This window comes from Tauraco erythrolophus, chromosome 1 (genome assembly GCF_009769465.1).
Source record: "Tauraco erythrolophus isolate bTauEry1 chromosome 1, bTauEry1.pri, whole genome shotgun sequence".
NCBI lineage: Eukaryota > Metazoa > Chordata > Aves > Musophagiformes > Musophagidae > Tauraco > Tauraco erythrolophus.
The window spans coordinates 132,972,549-132,989,260 of NC_141465.1; the positions used below are offsets into that span (position 1 = coordinate 132,972,549).

A 16,712-nucleotide genomic window follows, 5' to 3' on the forward strand; every position below is an offset into this window, starting at 1 on the left:
ATCATCTTTTCGTCAAGTGCTTTGAAGTGCAGTCTTTGTGGAATGGGGAATACTCTACGTTCCTATCTCTGTAGTGTGAGTGATGGTCAAGCCCTTATGCAGCGAACCAGCTTAGAAATGGTAGTCCTTATAGGTCCATTCCTCTAGATTTATTGGCCTACACATCCATCTTATCTTCTAATTTTCTGAAGGTACGAGTCCTCTGACAGCTGCTGTTGAATTGTGTTTTTTTTCTATTAATGATTTCTTCTCTCATTACGTCTGAGAACTGTCTGCTCTCCTACCAAACCCATGACAGGGAGAGGTACAATTTAATCTTCACAGCACTGATACTTTGCTGTACCTTGTAATGTAATGGTTAATATCTGAAAGCTTTTATGTTCATGAATCCATGAAGAAGAGTTTGTCTCATTAGAAAACAGTTCTCTCTGACTCCTTGGAAGAGCTTTTTCTCACTAGGAACCAGAGATGACTGTCTTCTTGGTGGGAAGGGGTAAACTTTGTAGACTTGAAAAACGCCAAGACAGTGGATTATGAAATTACAGGTAGGAGTTATCCTACTTTAGGTATCTACAGCATAGATGCTTATATCTCATCTCGTCACCTTGGATTCCCTTAATAGTCAAGAGGAATAGATACTTGGAGAATGCATAATCTCATGAGATCCTCTCTCTCTTCTGTCTCTCGATTCGTGACTGATGCTGTGCCTCTGTCTCTCTGCTGTCTGAGATGCTCGGCTTAGTTTTTCTGGGTCCAAATCAAGAAGATTCAGAGGAAATCTGGAAAGTCCATTCAAATACTCTCAAACACATTTCGTATAGACAATGAATTGCACACAAAATTCAAAGAGATAGGACTGAAAGGGGTCTCCTCAGTTAGAGTCCAGTCTTCTGCTGTCAAGAGCAACTGTATTGTGTAGACTTTATATAAATTTACCAAGCTCTATGGATGGATATGTGAGGCTTCTTCTCCTTAGTACTGCTACTGTGAGGCTACTCCAAAGTTTTATTCCGTTGATACTGGCAAATGATTTTTTTTTGCTTTCTAATTTCTGGCCAGAATTTATTCATGCTTGGTTTATGTCAATTTGTTCTTCTGCCAGCATTATTCTCTTTAGCTTATATAGCTGTTTTCCCTTCTCACTGTTTATCTGTTTCATGAATTTGTGGGAAACAACCATAGTCTTTTCATTTTTTGCTGTGCTAGAGAAGACAAATCAAACTCTTCTCATTTCCTCAGATGCAGAAAGTGCCTCATCCAAATTATATCAGCAGTTTTCTGCCACTCCAAATTCCATGTTTCCTAAGCTTGGCAGAGTAGAGCACATGCAGTTCCATATGAGCTCCTAATTTTTACAGTTATATTGTTTTTTCCTGATACTTGCTGGACACTCCTCACATGAGTCATTTGAAGATCATTTGCTTTTGTCAGTCTCAGAGAAAGTGATCAATCACTACAGTATCTTTTTGGTCTAATAATGTTAGATTTTTGCTTTTGAGATCATTGTTCCAAAGATTATGAAATGCAAAATATAATCAAAACAAAAGCAATAAAATGGAACCCTCTTTTCTCTTTGAATTTTCATCATGTGCAACCTCGTTGGCGTAACTTAAACCTTTTCCGGGATTCGGATCTGTTCCTACATGGCTTAGAACCAAACCCAGGAGACTTTAGCTCCCAGCAAAAACTTCTAAAACCTATCTTCTTCTCATTAGAGAAAATAAGAGTCTGCTCCAGGAATTAAACACTACTTGTTGGGTTAAAAATCTAGTGGTATCCAACCCTTCTTCTCTCACCCTTCTACAGTGATGTCTTCTACTTCTCAACACTCAACTCTTTTTGGTTCTCACTGCTCTCCTGTCCAGGTCAACACCACAAAACCTTTGCGAGGAGTTTCCTGCTCAGCTTCTGCAACTGTAGGATAAGAAAGAACTTTTTAGGATGGATTATAAGGAGTTGAAGCAGTAAAAACATGAGGTGTGCTCAATGATGATGCAGCAGCCAAGCTGTAATGGAGCCATGCAGAATAGCGTAAAGTGAAATTTCTTCAGAGGTTTTTTCATCTAGGCAAATTTAGGCAGGTTTGTAAAAAGGGGGAAAAGTCCTATCTCCACCCTCAGGATGGTCCCATCCAAACTGAATTTATCTACTCCAGAGTGGGATTACCTACCTAGCCAAGTAATTTTAGCAGGTTATTTTAACAAGTAACACACTTCTTCCTTTCTCAGTCTCCAAAACAGCTGAATGCTTTCGGCTTGTACTGCAAGTAAGTAAAGGGAACAAACACATAAATGAGCTCTAGAATGGAAAAAAAAAGAGGTCAAATGGTTAAAGGGTTGGCACTGTTGTAAGTTACTGAAGGCAGAATATTAAAATGGAGAATTTCAAGTAGACTTGCCTATAAATAGCTCTTCTATAGCGTATAAATACTAATGTAGTGTATAAATACCAAAATAAACACACACTTGCACATACGTACACATTATAAGCCACCCCAGAATACGCCTTTTCAAAGACTGAAATACAACAAATAAGTTTGTAAATGAAAAATTTATTTAAGATCCCTTTAAAGAACTTTTCCTTACCACCTTTGTTCCTTTTTCCATTTGGCCCCTGTAAATCTGTCACTTGTTAGAAAAACAATCCTAGAAAAGATGTGAAGTTCACCATGAAACAATTCTTTTAAGACATTTTTAAACGACAGTTCCCCAGCGCAGAACACACGATGATGGGATGTGCTCTTCATGCTGTCTCAGCACTTCTCGAGCAGACCCTCGTGCATCGTGCCGTCAGCCAGATGTTGCAATGACACGTACCTTTTGGTACTCTTCCCCATCATGTTGTAACCCTTTAGGACAGGGTAAGTCTGTGTTGTTTGCACAGATTCACAAACCTGTCCTGCAAAGCTGAGGGCCTGAAGAAACTCAAACTATGTGGCAGGATTGCACAACACATATATAAATAGAGAGGACCTTAAAACAGGGCTCAGGAAGACTGAATTGTGTTCCTGGCATAATCAGTCCTGCTGAGTGACCTTGACAGTCACTTCAGTCCCTTGTACTTCAGTTTCACTAAGCTGTAAAATGTGGCTTCCATTTCCGATGGCTTCTCCGTAAAGATTTTTGAGCTCTGCAGGTAAAATGCCCCAGAACTATACGCTAAGCAGCCTCCCTCACACCACTGCTCACTGCGGAAATTACTCTGCTATTTTCTCGGGAGGAAAAAAAAAGGACGCAAATCTCAGCAAGAGGTCGTCGGATGAGAAAATCAAAACCTAGGGAGCAGACTGGGAGCTTGGTGTTAGTCTCCCCCAAGTTTTATCGCCTACAAAAGAAACGCCTGCCTCTGTGCTGGCCTCTCTCTCTAGTCAGTGGGGAGAAATGGGGGTTTCCAGAGTGTGCTTCAGCCCATCAGTATGGGCATCTAACACACACCGAGGGGATTTGTGCCATGGGACAGTCTTTTTCTCTGCTGACTACAGAGTTGAAGGTATCTCTGTTACAGATGAATTGGAACCGGATGAGATGAATCCCACCCCAAGTGACTACAGTAGAGAGATTAGATGTTCTCCAAATATTTTCTAACATAGGAATTGCCTTCCCTTTCCAGCCAGCTTTGACTGCTTACCAGTCTGAGGTCTTGGTATTGCTGAAAGCTTTATCCCACTGGGTTTTGGGAGCTTTAACCCACATGCAATTTAGGAAACCCCAAATCTCAGTCTTACAAAGCAAATGCTTTGAGAGACTCAGAGGGTAAGGTGGGCTTTACAACCCATGAAGCAGGAAGATCTCATTTCCTCCTTGAAGCTCCCCATTCCCTTGATCCAGTTAGTGATGCTGTGCTGTGAGATCCCTCCTGGAAGTCACCACCTGGGAGTCCCAGGCCCCTCCTGGGAGTCACCACCATTCCGTACCGAACTGAGACAGTTTGCTCCAGGTGGAAAGACACCAAGTGAAAGTGGAGAAATAAAATGAAGGCAAAGGGAACGAGCTGTTTAATTAGCCTCTTTCAAGGCTGCGTTGCTTTGTCTTTCCAGTGCTTTTGAACGTGTGGCTGTTTGCCTTGCAGAGGGATGCCCTGGCTTGTGTAACGGCAACGGCAGATGCACTCTGGACATGAACGGCTGGCACTGTGTCTGCCAGCTGGGCTGGAGAGGAGCGGGCTGCGATACTTCCATGGAGACGGCGTGCGGCGATGGGAAAGATAACGACGGAGGTAGGACATGAGCACATGCGATATGTCAGGCTTCACAGAGCCTATAAACCTTGCACAGGGAACAGTCAGCTGGGCTTGATTCTGCAGGGCAGATTGTTTTTTGACAGCTGGTGGAGAACAGACAGCCAAGTCTGCCCGGCTGACTCAGCCAGAGTGGATTTGAATTCAAATGAAATGGATTTGGACTCGGGGTGCCAGGGCGGAAGAAGGAGGTTTATTTTTCCTCAAATCAAGTCCATGTAGCAGAGAACAGGTAGAGGCTATGCACTCATCCCATTACTCCACCCCAGCCGGGTGGCTCAGCAGTGACACGATGGGCCCACCTCGGACAGAAAATGCCCCTGACTGTTCCAACTTTGGTCTCACTGCCTGAGGTTTTCATCGAGGCTCTCTGGTAGGTCACTACTGACTTGAGGTGGATGTTTTGCAGAAACGTAGAGGCTTCGGTGACTGATCCCCATGCCCACAAGCCATCCAATCCCTCTCGAGCCATGTTTTATTGATTACTGTTCCATATGTAATGATGTCAGGCATGTGAATAATAGCCCTGCGTAATGCAAACTTAATATTCAGAGTTATCTCATTACAAAGGAAACCCTAGTGCAGTGTGAAGGTTTGAATTAGAGAGCAGGAGATGAGATATTAAATTTAAGGCATAAGGGAGACTGCATAATTTGTTTTGTTGTCACTCAGCAAAAGGCTTTGTAAACCACAAGTCTGGGCCGGGACCCAGTCTGTAAAGTGGAAACTGCATTTTGCAAGCCTCTGTTTTATCATATTCACAAGAACCGTACGGTTAAAAAAAAAATACAATAGCCAAGCCAAGACTGTGATTATCTGCTTCACAGCAACTGGGATTCTGATTGAATATTTAAAATGCTTCTGCACATCTGGTGTGGCAAATGGACCAAATTATCCCTTTAGAAAAGATGGAAAAAATTGGAGAACCATACAAAGAGTACACATTGTAAAACAAAGGTTGCTTTTTGCCTCACCTGAAACTGACTGTCACTGTATTTGTCTTTCCTATTGCACCTGACACAGGGCAGCAATAAAGTTCATCACTTCAGATATGTAGAAATATGTTCAATAGAGCCAAGGATAATCCCAGTTTCCATGAAAAAAATAACGAATAAAAACCCTGTGAAGTTTTTAGAAAGAGAGAGAGCAGAGGAGTAATCCAGCCTAATATACAAGGTAGACCACACCTGTGTAACATCAAAAAGAGCATGACCAAACTCTGAGCAGGTTGGTGAAACACCATCTCCTCGTATCTCCAGGTTCAAGGTGCTATCCTTGTAACTGGCTTACCCTCACCTTAAAACGAGCCATTTGTTCCCTTGCTAGCCTGCAGGACAGCAGATGTTGACGGGAGAGACAAAAGACATCAGCTTGTTTACAAGTTAGTGCACATCAGCTGCTAACTTGCATTTGGTGAACTTGTGTGGAGCAGTGGTGTACACAGCAAGAGCAGAGCAACTGATAGACTGTGGTGTATTGCCATGTGGCAGCTTATTCATGTGTCAGAGCCCACAAATGAGTGTTGACTTTGCTCTTGATACACTCAAAAAAATACATGTACGTGTTCTGCGTTACAGTTTACATATAATCCATGTCATACACTGTGCTATTCCTTTGATTTTGCTACCTTAATGCTAAGGACTCTCCTTAGCTGGAAAATGGAACAAGTATACATTTACCTTCTCAAGTTGATTTTTATGCATGCTTATAGATCATTTGTGGTGTAATTGTGGGCTCAAATCTAGAGTTTCAACCTCTGAAATGCCAGGGCGTCAGCAGTGGTGAGGCACCTCTATTTCGAAGCCTGAATTCTTTGTTTAGCACAGGGGTTTGAATATGGTGGCATGGGCTGGTAAAGAAAGGGTGATTCTAGACCTTTTTCCTAGTTTTTGTGCTGATTCCTATAGCAAGACATCTGGAGACATTTGAAGAACATCCATAGAGTAATTTAGGATGGAAGAGAACTCTAGCAGTTGTCTAGTTCAACCCTCTGCTCAAAGCAGGTCTAATTACATCAGGTTCCTCAAGACTACGTGTAGTCAACTCTTGAATACCTCCAAGGATGAGGATTCCACCTCTGAGAAACCTGATCTAGTATATGACCATCCTTATAGTAAAAATTTTTCTCCTAATATCTAATAATAGTTTTCTGTGTTCCAACTTTGTATCTGTTGCCTTTCATCCAGCACCATCTGAGACATCCTAGAGTACCCCAGCTGGCTTCTGGCTTCCTCTTCACAATAACTTGGATCTCTGATAGAGCATACATATATGTTTCATGTGTGACAGCTGCCTTTGGATTTCGCAGATATCCAAAGGCAAGCCAAATGACACTAGGCACCTGTGTTTAGGAAGCAGAATTGAGCCTATATTCGTTGCAGCCACTTTGTCACCACAAACATTATACCTTGGGAAGCTGCTGTGAAGGGCACTGAAGAGATTTAGGCCTGAAGAACGTCTTGAAAGAGAATGTAGTGTGTGTATGAACCCTTTGCTTCTTCCTCTTTTGGGGTCCTGTCACAGTCTCTGGAATGATGCATGTTCAGTGCTGGAGAAAGGTGGTTTCTTTGGCTGTTCACTGTAAAGGATTTCATGACTGTTGTTGAATTTGTCTTCATATGACATGAATGTAGTCAATGGAGATGCGAGTCCCTTCATGATGCTCTAGAAGTCAAGCATCTGAAACACGGAGAAATAGATATAGGGCATCATCTCTCTGAGCAATTATTTCAGATATCACCTTGCAAGTGCCTACTTTTGGTTGGGGACCGCTGCCCATCGAGTCACTTTCTGCTCAGAGCAGCACCTCTCGAAGCTGAGACACCATGGTGGGGCCGTTCACACTGAGGCAAGGGCTTCACTCTGCCTGAGCTCGTTGGAAGCTGGTTCCCACACTGTGGTATCGTGTGTCTGCTAATCAAGATACTTGCAGCCGGAAATTCCTCAGGATAATGGGAGCTCAAGTCAGAACCTTTTTCATCAGATCCCAGCCTAATCATACCCTGAGGGAGATGGGTACCAAATTTCAGGGTGTGTTTGCCTCTTAAATCTGGAGGCTGTTGAGATAAACAATAACAAGCTAAGCAGAAGTCACCGAGAGAGAGAGACTCGGTGAAATGTAATCTCAGTTCAGGTTAGAAAAAAGGTGTCCGGGAGAGCAGTCCCCTCTCCACACACCAGTGTCATTTGTCAAAGCTAGCACTTAGGTTTCACATACAGGTCCACTTTATTTACACTTTTAAACACAAAGCCCATCAACTTGAAAGGAGTTGGAGCAAGTAACTGAGAGCAGGTGATCATCCAGTATCAGTTGAAGGAAAACAGTGCAGTGACAGAGCTTTAACAATCTAGGATTTTGCACGTTTGACCTAAGATGCCACCTGTAGTATGGCAAATGGGAGGTGTTTCCTTAAAACAAGCTGAGAAAAGTGGTTCTTGCCTCTCTTTGGCAGAAAATAACTTTTCTAATTCATGGCTGCAAACACTCAATGCCTGAGAGTAGTCCTGTCTCACCCCACACTGAGTGCTCTGTCATGTGCTTGAAGAATAAGAAGTTTGAAGGTGTAAAAGACCGAGAAAATTATCTTCTATGTCCTAGAAGTGGAGTTAATGGCATTTGACAAAGCCTTGAGAAGAGGCTGATATTCCATAGGCTAAATATGGGCTCCATTGTTTTTGTAGATCCCTCTGTTAGGAACAGAGCGAACAGGAAAAATGAAGGGGAAGAGCAGAGGATATTCTTCACGATCTCACAGATACGCTATTGGACAGCAAAGCTATGTTAACCATCTTTGCTCTGGAGAAGTGAAGCAGGAAAGATATGGAGCTGTTGGAGTGAGTCCAGAGGAGGGCCATAAAAATGATGAGAGAGCTGGAGCACCTCTCCTATGACGACAGGATGAGAGAGTTGGGGTTGTTGAGCCTGGAGAAGAGAAGGCTCCAGGGAGACCTTCTAGAAGCCTTCCAGTACCTGAAGGGAAGTTATAAGAAAGATGAGGACAAACTTTTTAACAGGGCCTGTTGTGATAGGACAAGGGGTAATGGTTTTCAACTACAAGAGGGTCAATTTAGACTGGATATAAGGAAGAAATTTTTTATGATGAGAGTGGTGAAACACTGGCACTGGTTGCCCAGAGAGGTGATAGATGCCCCATCCCTGGAAACATTCAAGGTCAGGTTGGACGGGGCTCTGAGCAACCTGATCTAGTTGAAGACGTCCCTGCCCTGACCTTTAAATGTCCCTTCCAACCCAAACCGTCCTATGATTCTATGAAATTGTGTAACTGTATGACTCCCTCCATAGTGAGAGCCAGAGAGCTGGCTCACTCGCCATTTCATTGTCTGGATGCACCCCACAGTCCTGAAACCATGAGAGAATTACAGATATTAAACTAAATTGCTCTTTTGGTCTGAAAGTTCTGTCTGATCAACACAGTAACTTCACTTGACATCTTTTGTTGGTTTTTTTGGCATTTCCAGAGTAGCCAAGTCTTCCAGATAGGGTAAAGCATGCTGGTTCTCCGGGAAGCAGAACTGACCTCATCCTTCTTTTCCTGCTTTGAACAATTCCAGTTGCTAAACAGCTGCTGAACTCTGCTCAGACAAATTGAATCTACTTTACTTGTGAAAGGCAAGAATCTTTCTCGGAGGAAAAATAAAACATAAATGTTCCTAATATTATCTAACCCTTCATATTAATTAGAGGTTGATGTTCAGTTGTCTGCCAGTCTGTGCTGCCTCTTCCCAATTTAAATGCTTCCAAAGGCTTGTGTTAGTGATTACTGCAGGATAATTTAAATAGATAGGCAGATGGATAGACAGATAGATAGAAAGAAAGAAAGAAAGATAGATAGATAGATACATAGATAGATAGATAATCTTCCCATTAAAGTCATGCTGGCGGAGGTGTTTTGCACACCATCACACAGAAGTAGAGCAACTTCATTCTGCTTACATGTCACCTGCTCAATGATCTTCCTTTGGGAGTGACGAAATGACACCATTCTGTTCTCTTCTGCCAGAATTGTAGTAGAGAAGCTTCTGCCCCTCGGTTTATGTCTCCTTCATGAGAGCCACATGCCGTGCATTTAGCTGAGCACAAATGCAGGGTTGCAATGTACACGTTTGCCTTTGCAGGTTCAGTCTGTGCTGCACCAGATGCTACACAAGAGCTCCCGGGTGCAGCAATCTTTACACTTTTATTTCCTCTATCCTGCTGTGCCAGAACAACCAAAAGTTGCCTTAGTCTTCAAACCCTGGAGCAGTGAGCAGGTCAGAGCCAACAAGCCACTGCACATGGGATTTTTGCCTTTTCTTACATCCCCTATTAGTTATCACTGCCACTAGAAACCAACTCTTACTTCAGGGACAATGTAATTCAGGAGCAGGGTCCTCTGAGGCAAATCAATGCTGTTTGTTTAACTCTACCGTAGTCCATCAGTGTAATTCCATGGAGTAATGCTTCGTGTGTGCCTTGCTTGCCCCATTCAAGGATCAGGTAGTGTTTGTAGGGAGGTGAAGACTTGCATAATGCTTTGACAGATCAGCATTTCAAATTCTTTGGCAAAAGAAATTTTGGCACTGCACACTGGCCTTCTTAACACCCGTGTGTCCACCATCTGCCCACCACATGCCAAATAATGCGTTAGAGAGCTGGCAGGAGTCTGCATTGCTCTTTGCCAGTACGTAGGGTCACACCTGAAGGTAGCGTCAGGGTTGTGAAGGGAATTGTAAAGAATCCAGGAGAACCTCAGAACACAAACCTTTATCTTTGCAAATGCTTGAGCTGCAGACAAGGCGGTGGGGTGCTTTCGGATATTTTCTTTTTCTTTTTGCACACTGTTATGAACCTTTACTTCATGCCTGCGAGGCTTTTATAGCACGAGAAGATTGTCTCTTGGGCATGGTGTGGGAGCTGTCTGCTTCCTCGAAACCATAAAAAATGATGCATTAATGTGCTTGCTACATTTATGAAAGGAAGTGTGGAGATCTGGACGCACCTGGGAAAACAGCCGTCATAAATTAGCATTTACCGTCACAGATAGATCCAGTCAAACAACAGGGTCATCTTGGAAGAACCACGAAGCGCTGCTAAAAAGATGAGTAAGTCTCCTGTACTTGAAAAGATTGGCTAGCTGGTGTAATTTGTTATAAATCACCCAGCTTCTCTTCCTCTGCTTGATGATGACTGTTAATCAACCTTTCCTCAAGTAAGAGAACAAAATGACGGGTTCACGTTTTCAGGTTTCAGCTCTTTGCTGGTTCTGTGTTGGACGGTAACACCTGGTGGCACCCACGGCCGGTTGTTGGCACCGGGGCTGGCAGGAGGGTGGCTACAGCATCCAGAAGCAGGTGGCGGTTGTGCCATTACTGAGGATGATGTGTTGTGAACTGAGGGTCTAGCAGTGGCTGTGGGTTGCCTTGGCAGCTTGGGAGAGTTCCTGCTACTTTTGTCTAGTCCTTAATGAAATGCCTTTGATTAACAGATTCTGAAAGAAACCATGAAATTGTCCTCTGTGTCGAAAGAAACGTACCGTTGTCTGCTGAAATGAGGGAAGTTACTGATGGGAAGGAGGCACTGCTGGTATATCAGATGTAACAGAAGGTGACATGAACCATCTTTAGAACAGACAGGCTTGGATACGCGTTTCGCAAAGCATTTCTGCACCTGAAAAGATACTTAAACAGAGTTTGGGCACTGATGCTTAAAGGAGAAATTCAGGAAAACTGTGCCAGACCTACTTTAGCACCTGAGGCCAACTCTTGCCTCCTCTTTGGGGCAGAAAGTCCCCTTAAAAACCTAAGGTTTTTCCCCAAGTGCGCTCAGGGTGCATAGAGTGGGTGGCCACTTTCCTCTGGACCAGGATTTGGGAAACATACCTATATCTAAGTTACCTGAGACCACTTTCCAAGCTGTGCTCAGATGTTCTCTTGAATTTTCTCAGATTCAATCAACAGAATATGTCAGGGTGAACTTTTCAGCACTAGCTTAACGCTTGCAGCACTTGTCAGGAAAGCAAGAGAACTTGGTGACAAGGATATCTCAGCTGCTGAGGATGTGAACCCTTTGCTCCCACCAAAAATTCTTAAGCTCTGACTCCCTTCTTCTCAGAGCAATCACTTTGGAGAGATGCTGTGGCTCCTGAAGGAGACAGTTTCAGGTATGGAATTGCCCCCGGTTAAGCGACCTGTCCGTACTGCCCTGGCTGAAAGCCAGTCTTGCCTCTGCTGGGAAGGGCCCTCCTGTACCTTGCTCAACTTTATGACTTTCACCCCAAACCCAGATGACCTGGTTTCTGTGCTGCTTTGCTGCTTGTGCAATGCGTAAGTCCCTTTGTTAAAAGGCTGCCTGGAGAAAGGAAGAATTCCGTGAAGCCAGCTGCATCAACTCTGTCCTCCAGAGCAACGATGAGGTGGGGGATGCTGTGGACTTGTAGACTCTAAACACATTGTTATAGGTCTGGTTTATGCCCAGCTAGTGGTGATTATCACGTGTTTTCTGTCCTTTCCTCTTTCCACTTCCCTTCTTTTTCTTTTCAGTTTTTTTTTTTTGTTGTTGTTGTTGTTTTTTAAACAAGAATGTAGCTCTGGATTAGGATGAGCATTTTGTAGAGTATTTCTGTAGTGACTGACACTGCAGAGCTCTGCTTCTGCACTAGAGCCCAAGGACTGCTGTAATTCAAATACCTGATTACTATTATATATGACTATATTAACGTTGAACTTGCAAACATGTGCTGAGCACTTAGAGAAAGACGTGAGGGCAATTCCTTTCCCAGGCAGCCAGCAATCTAATTTAGCCAGGGTACAACCAGCAGGAACCTCATTCAGGCAAAATCAAAACAGAGCAGGTGGGATAGAAAAAGCAAAGAGAATATTAATAGCTAACGTGATCACAGGACGCTGACAGTCACATTGCTATTGTTCCTTACATTTGTGGATTGCTTCCCTTTGATTCCTTACAGTGGAGGCAAAAGCTACAACTCTTTGTTGAATGCGTAAAATTGTTCTCTGCAAAGCACTGGAGTAAAATCTATTTATTCCCCAAATCCAATTGAAGTAATTTGGGTGTCGGTCTTCAGCTCGGTGCAGAACATCACTACTCCTGTGTACCTTCATCAGCACAAGCGTTCACATGAACAATGACTTGTGTTTTCAGCAGAAGTGCTGAGCCATTCCTTTAGTCTCCGTTTCACCAGAGTTTCGACTAGAGCTGGGAGGGTAAAAGCTGATTTGTTCAAGGGTAAGACTAACGCTGTGTTAGCTTTGCCTTTAAGCATCTGCATTTTAAACCCTCCTCATCCAAACTCTCCCAGTAATACAAGACAGACGGTGTCCCCACAAAAAAGTGATATTGTTGCCTGGTGAGTGGCACAGAAAGGAAAGTGAAAGATAAAAACTGGGAGAGGTGAGAGACGCAATTATTTGTGTCATCAGTGCATTTTGTGCTTTCGTTCACAATGGAAATACTCGTGCAAGACTATGGATTTTTATCATTATTTTTCTTTCTAGTACAGTTGCTCACAGAGGCCCTTCCTGCTACAGTCAGTGGCAAAAAGTCTTGTAATCTTCAGCAGGAGCAATCCTTGAGTTTGTCGTGTACACTCTCCCACATTTACCCTAATAAGGCTCCTTAGGCTCACCTCCTCCTGACTGCCTTTGTGTCCGGGGCTCCTGACGCATGTCACGGTCCACAGGATGTTCTCTGCCTACCAACAGGTCCGTCCCTACCTGTGGCCTGCTTGTTCCAGCCCGACACTTGACGTGCAGCGCCTGTCAGAGTCGGCTTAAACACATAATAACACCGCTGGCTGAAGGTTATTTGCATTCTGTTGTTGATGTTAGCATGACGGATTTTTGTTGCAGCATCCATAACTCTGTAGAAATGCTCAATTATTCAATCTCAGCCAGCTAAGACGCTGCCTGTTAAATCAGCCAACACAATTGTGGGGCCATGAAAAGTCACAGCTAATTTGAAATTTTATTAGCTCTCGGCTGATCTTGTTTACTGCAGAAGCAGTCTCTCAAAACCAGCCCTTTGCTTCTGTGCAAAACTCTAATCCTTGACACCTTGTTGGCACTGCGTGATGGTGGGTGAGGGACTTGGAAGGTAGACTGCATGAGGCTTGAAAAAGGAATGAGACTGCTGAGGGATTTGTGAGCACTTTGCCACCAGCAAGTGCAACAGCAGCCCAAGGAACACGGGACAGTTGCCCCATTGCTGCTGGAGAGTAGTTATTTTGCAGGACAGTGGTGGCTGTGAAGGCGAGAATTAGTTTTTGTTCTGGAGAGGTAATATGTCACACTCATCTCATCATAGTTTAGAAGTAAGCCAAAAGATCTGCCTCTCCCAATAAGCAGTGGTGTTCAGTAGACACACAGTTTTTCCTATCAGTTAGTGGCTGGTTGTGTGCCTTAGGATCTTAACCCATTCCTAGCAAAGGAGGCTTTCTGGGAAGCTTGAAGTCTGGACATGAAGGCTTACACATGGGGAAGACAGTCACAAAACCCTTTTAGTTACTCAATACCTGTCCCTTCCTGCATGCTCAGGACAGAAGGAGGATGTCCCATTTAGCCAACCACCTGGTAGATGTGGTCCATACCATACCAACCTTATTTCTATTGTAACACACCTGGAACAAGTTCAGTTTATTTGCTGCTTTCTTGAGAAGAAAATTTTGGGTTGGATCCTGTAACTTCTTGTGTGGTTAATACCAGAGAGCATGAGATAGTGATCCTCCAGCCCACCTGAAGCTCTGGTGGACAGAGTAAGCAAGACACAGCCCTGAGTCCTCCACACTGACCCCAGTAGCTCCAGATTTTTGAAACTTCTGGTCGGTGGGTGGCTGTGCATAGCTTTGCGTGCTATTTAAACATGATGAAGAGTGTGATTTTCGGAAAGTGTTGGGTCACAAGTAGTGTTTGAAAGCCAAGTAATTTTAGGTCATCTGAAGTTTGACATCCAAGTGACTATGGAAGCCATTATGATGTTCGCTATCTTGTGAAACTCCTTCTGAATGATCTATTGTCATTATCTAAGGTAGCTGTCTGAGTTTCTACAATGAGAATGTTTAAAGTCAGTTACCACCAGTTGTTTCACAGCTGATATTAAGCAAATATTGTGCTTGTTAGGCCAAGGTCCTGCTCCAAGAAGGCACAGAGAGCTTCAGAGTCTCATCTCTTCCATGAAGCAATACTTGCATGGAGAACAGGCTGAAAATGCATTACAGATGCAGATCTCGTTAATGAGAATTGTGGTTATTTCATTGGGTTGTGCTGGCACTTCAGAGCCCTTTGGGACTGGAACAGGTGTTTTGTGAACAGAAAATAAAAAGACAGGCTCAGCTCCCAAAGAGTTTACAGTCTGAGGTAGTGTTTGGAAGAGCTCACTAATGGGATTGGTGGATTTGCAATCTTTAAAATGAGATGGAGCATCTTTCTAAAAACAGTATTCAAACTCCACCTACAAGAAATGAGCTAGATGCAGTAATCCCAAAGTAAAACTGGCTGTCTGATGATATTCCGAGTGCAGATTATCTGAACAAAGTGGACTTGGTCCCCTAAAAAATACTGTTAGTTGAATAAATTGAAGTTGCTTTATCCTAAACAGCAGAAAAGGAACATTTTCTGCTGATCCTATTCATTCTCCTTCATGTCTGTCCCTCCCTCTCTGAAGAGGACGAGACAGGGCTCACAAGATGACCCCCAGAGGTCCCAACCAGTCTTACTTATTCCATGATGACATGAGTCTTAGTGAAAGGTGCGACCCATTAATCACGTTATTTACCAGTTGTCAATGTCTTGGCAATGTCTTGCCAATGACTCCTTTTCACAAAGGCAGTGGTTTGATTTCCCTCATGGTAACTGAGATTGCAAAAGGTATCTATTTCATGGCTTTATACAAAGGAGGTGAGACAAAAGAGTTTAATTTTTGGCAGGACTACCGACCTGGGTGTTAAGGACACCTGTGTCTATATAGGATGCATAAAATGCCTCAAAGATCTAAAAAAATGCTTATTATGTGGGAACAATAAGGAACACAAGAGATGACTTAAAATTTAGTTCAGTGACCAATCTCTCAATAAATTTGTTAATTGAAAGGCATCCAGGATTGACACTGTTTCTGAAGGGATCCCTTGGAATCGGTTTTTGTATCCGACTCCATTCAGCATTTTCATCGTCTTAGAATGTAGTTTAAATCTCTCCTGGTAAAAATCTCCAAGTCACCTAAACCTTGGTATGGTGGTAAATAACGTGCCCAGATCATTTTGATACAGAGTGGGCTGACTCACATCACTACAAGGTCACAATCAAATAAAATGTGTCTTAATGCAGCAAAATGCAAGATAATACCCCTGGGAACAAAGAAAGCGTGTTATCCATACGGGTTGGGAGCCTCTTGAGAAGCAGTGACACAGGACAGGATTTGGAGGTCACTGGAGATAATTGTCTCAACATGAGTTCTCAGTGCAAGGCTGTTGCTAAAAGGCTACTGTGAACCCTAGAAGTATAAAAAACCCCAAAGTTATGAAGTGGTCTCTCTTCTGTACCCAATGTTTAATCTTCCTCAGCTGTTCAGAGAAAAGGTTTGAAATGGATTGTTGCTCTGTGTGGAGGGACTTGCACTTGGAAAAGACATCTGAGCATTCGGGGCAGAAGGAAATATTGGTAACCTTGCAGACAAAGGCAAAACAAGTTCCAGTGGCGGGATATTGGAGTTAGATAAATTCAACCTTGAAATAAGATGCAGTTTCCTAGCACTAATTAAGCATTTGAATAGCTTACCGGAGGAAGTGGTGGCCTCACTGTCATCAGCTGTCTTTGATATATGAGATACCTTTCTAAAAGACAGACTTTAATCTAGTTCTGGGGTGAAAAAAAATGAACAGCCTGTGTATATAAGAGGTCAGACAAGCTGATCATAGCAGCCTGTTTGGCTGAAAGCATATGAATTACTGTGATCTCTCTATGCAGGACTTTCAACCTTGCGTGGAGATAATTCAGCAACACATTTGTTCTCTGAGCTGAAGTGCCGTGGTCATATTATGGCTATATGTAGAATAAGGGAGCTGCCACTTTTCAAAACCAAGAGCTGTATAAACGTGGCCATGACTGAGAAGTTACTGTGCTGCCTGCCTGTGCTCTGGGAGCTACTGGAGTTAGAAATCCACGCACAGATCATGGGTCTCTGTGGCTTTACTGCTGCAAAACTTGAGGTGCAGAAGCCACTGATCCCATGTCCACCTCTTTCTGTTACCTGTCTCTGAAAATTTCACAACGAGTTCTAAGGAAAATTCACTTTTATGCTTTATAAATTTCAAAAGTGTTTTATCTTATGACTTCATCTTTTTCTGCAAAATCATACCTTGCTTTATTTTCCTTTGCTGCTGGTGCTGGCTTCCCACTTTTGGTTTTGTGTCTTTGGACCGATAAAGCATGAGTTTTATTTTACACTGGTTTTATCTTCTGTTAATCCA

The 16,712-nt window shown here is 43.2% G+C and overlaps 1 protein-coding gene across 1 annotated transcript in view; it reads left to right on the plus strand.

Moving 5' to 3' along the window:
* Positions 1–16,712, plus strand: part of TENM4 (teneurin transmembrane protein 4) — a 380,735-nt gene that overhangs the window by 258,422 nt on the left and 105,601 nt on the right. The window contains 1 exon segment of the mRNA XM_086614637.1: positions 4,069–4,215. Within this exon segment, the coding sequence (XP_086470763.1) occupies positions 4,069–4,215 (147 nt within the window).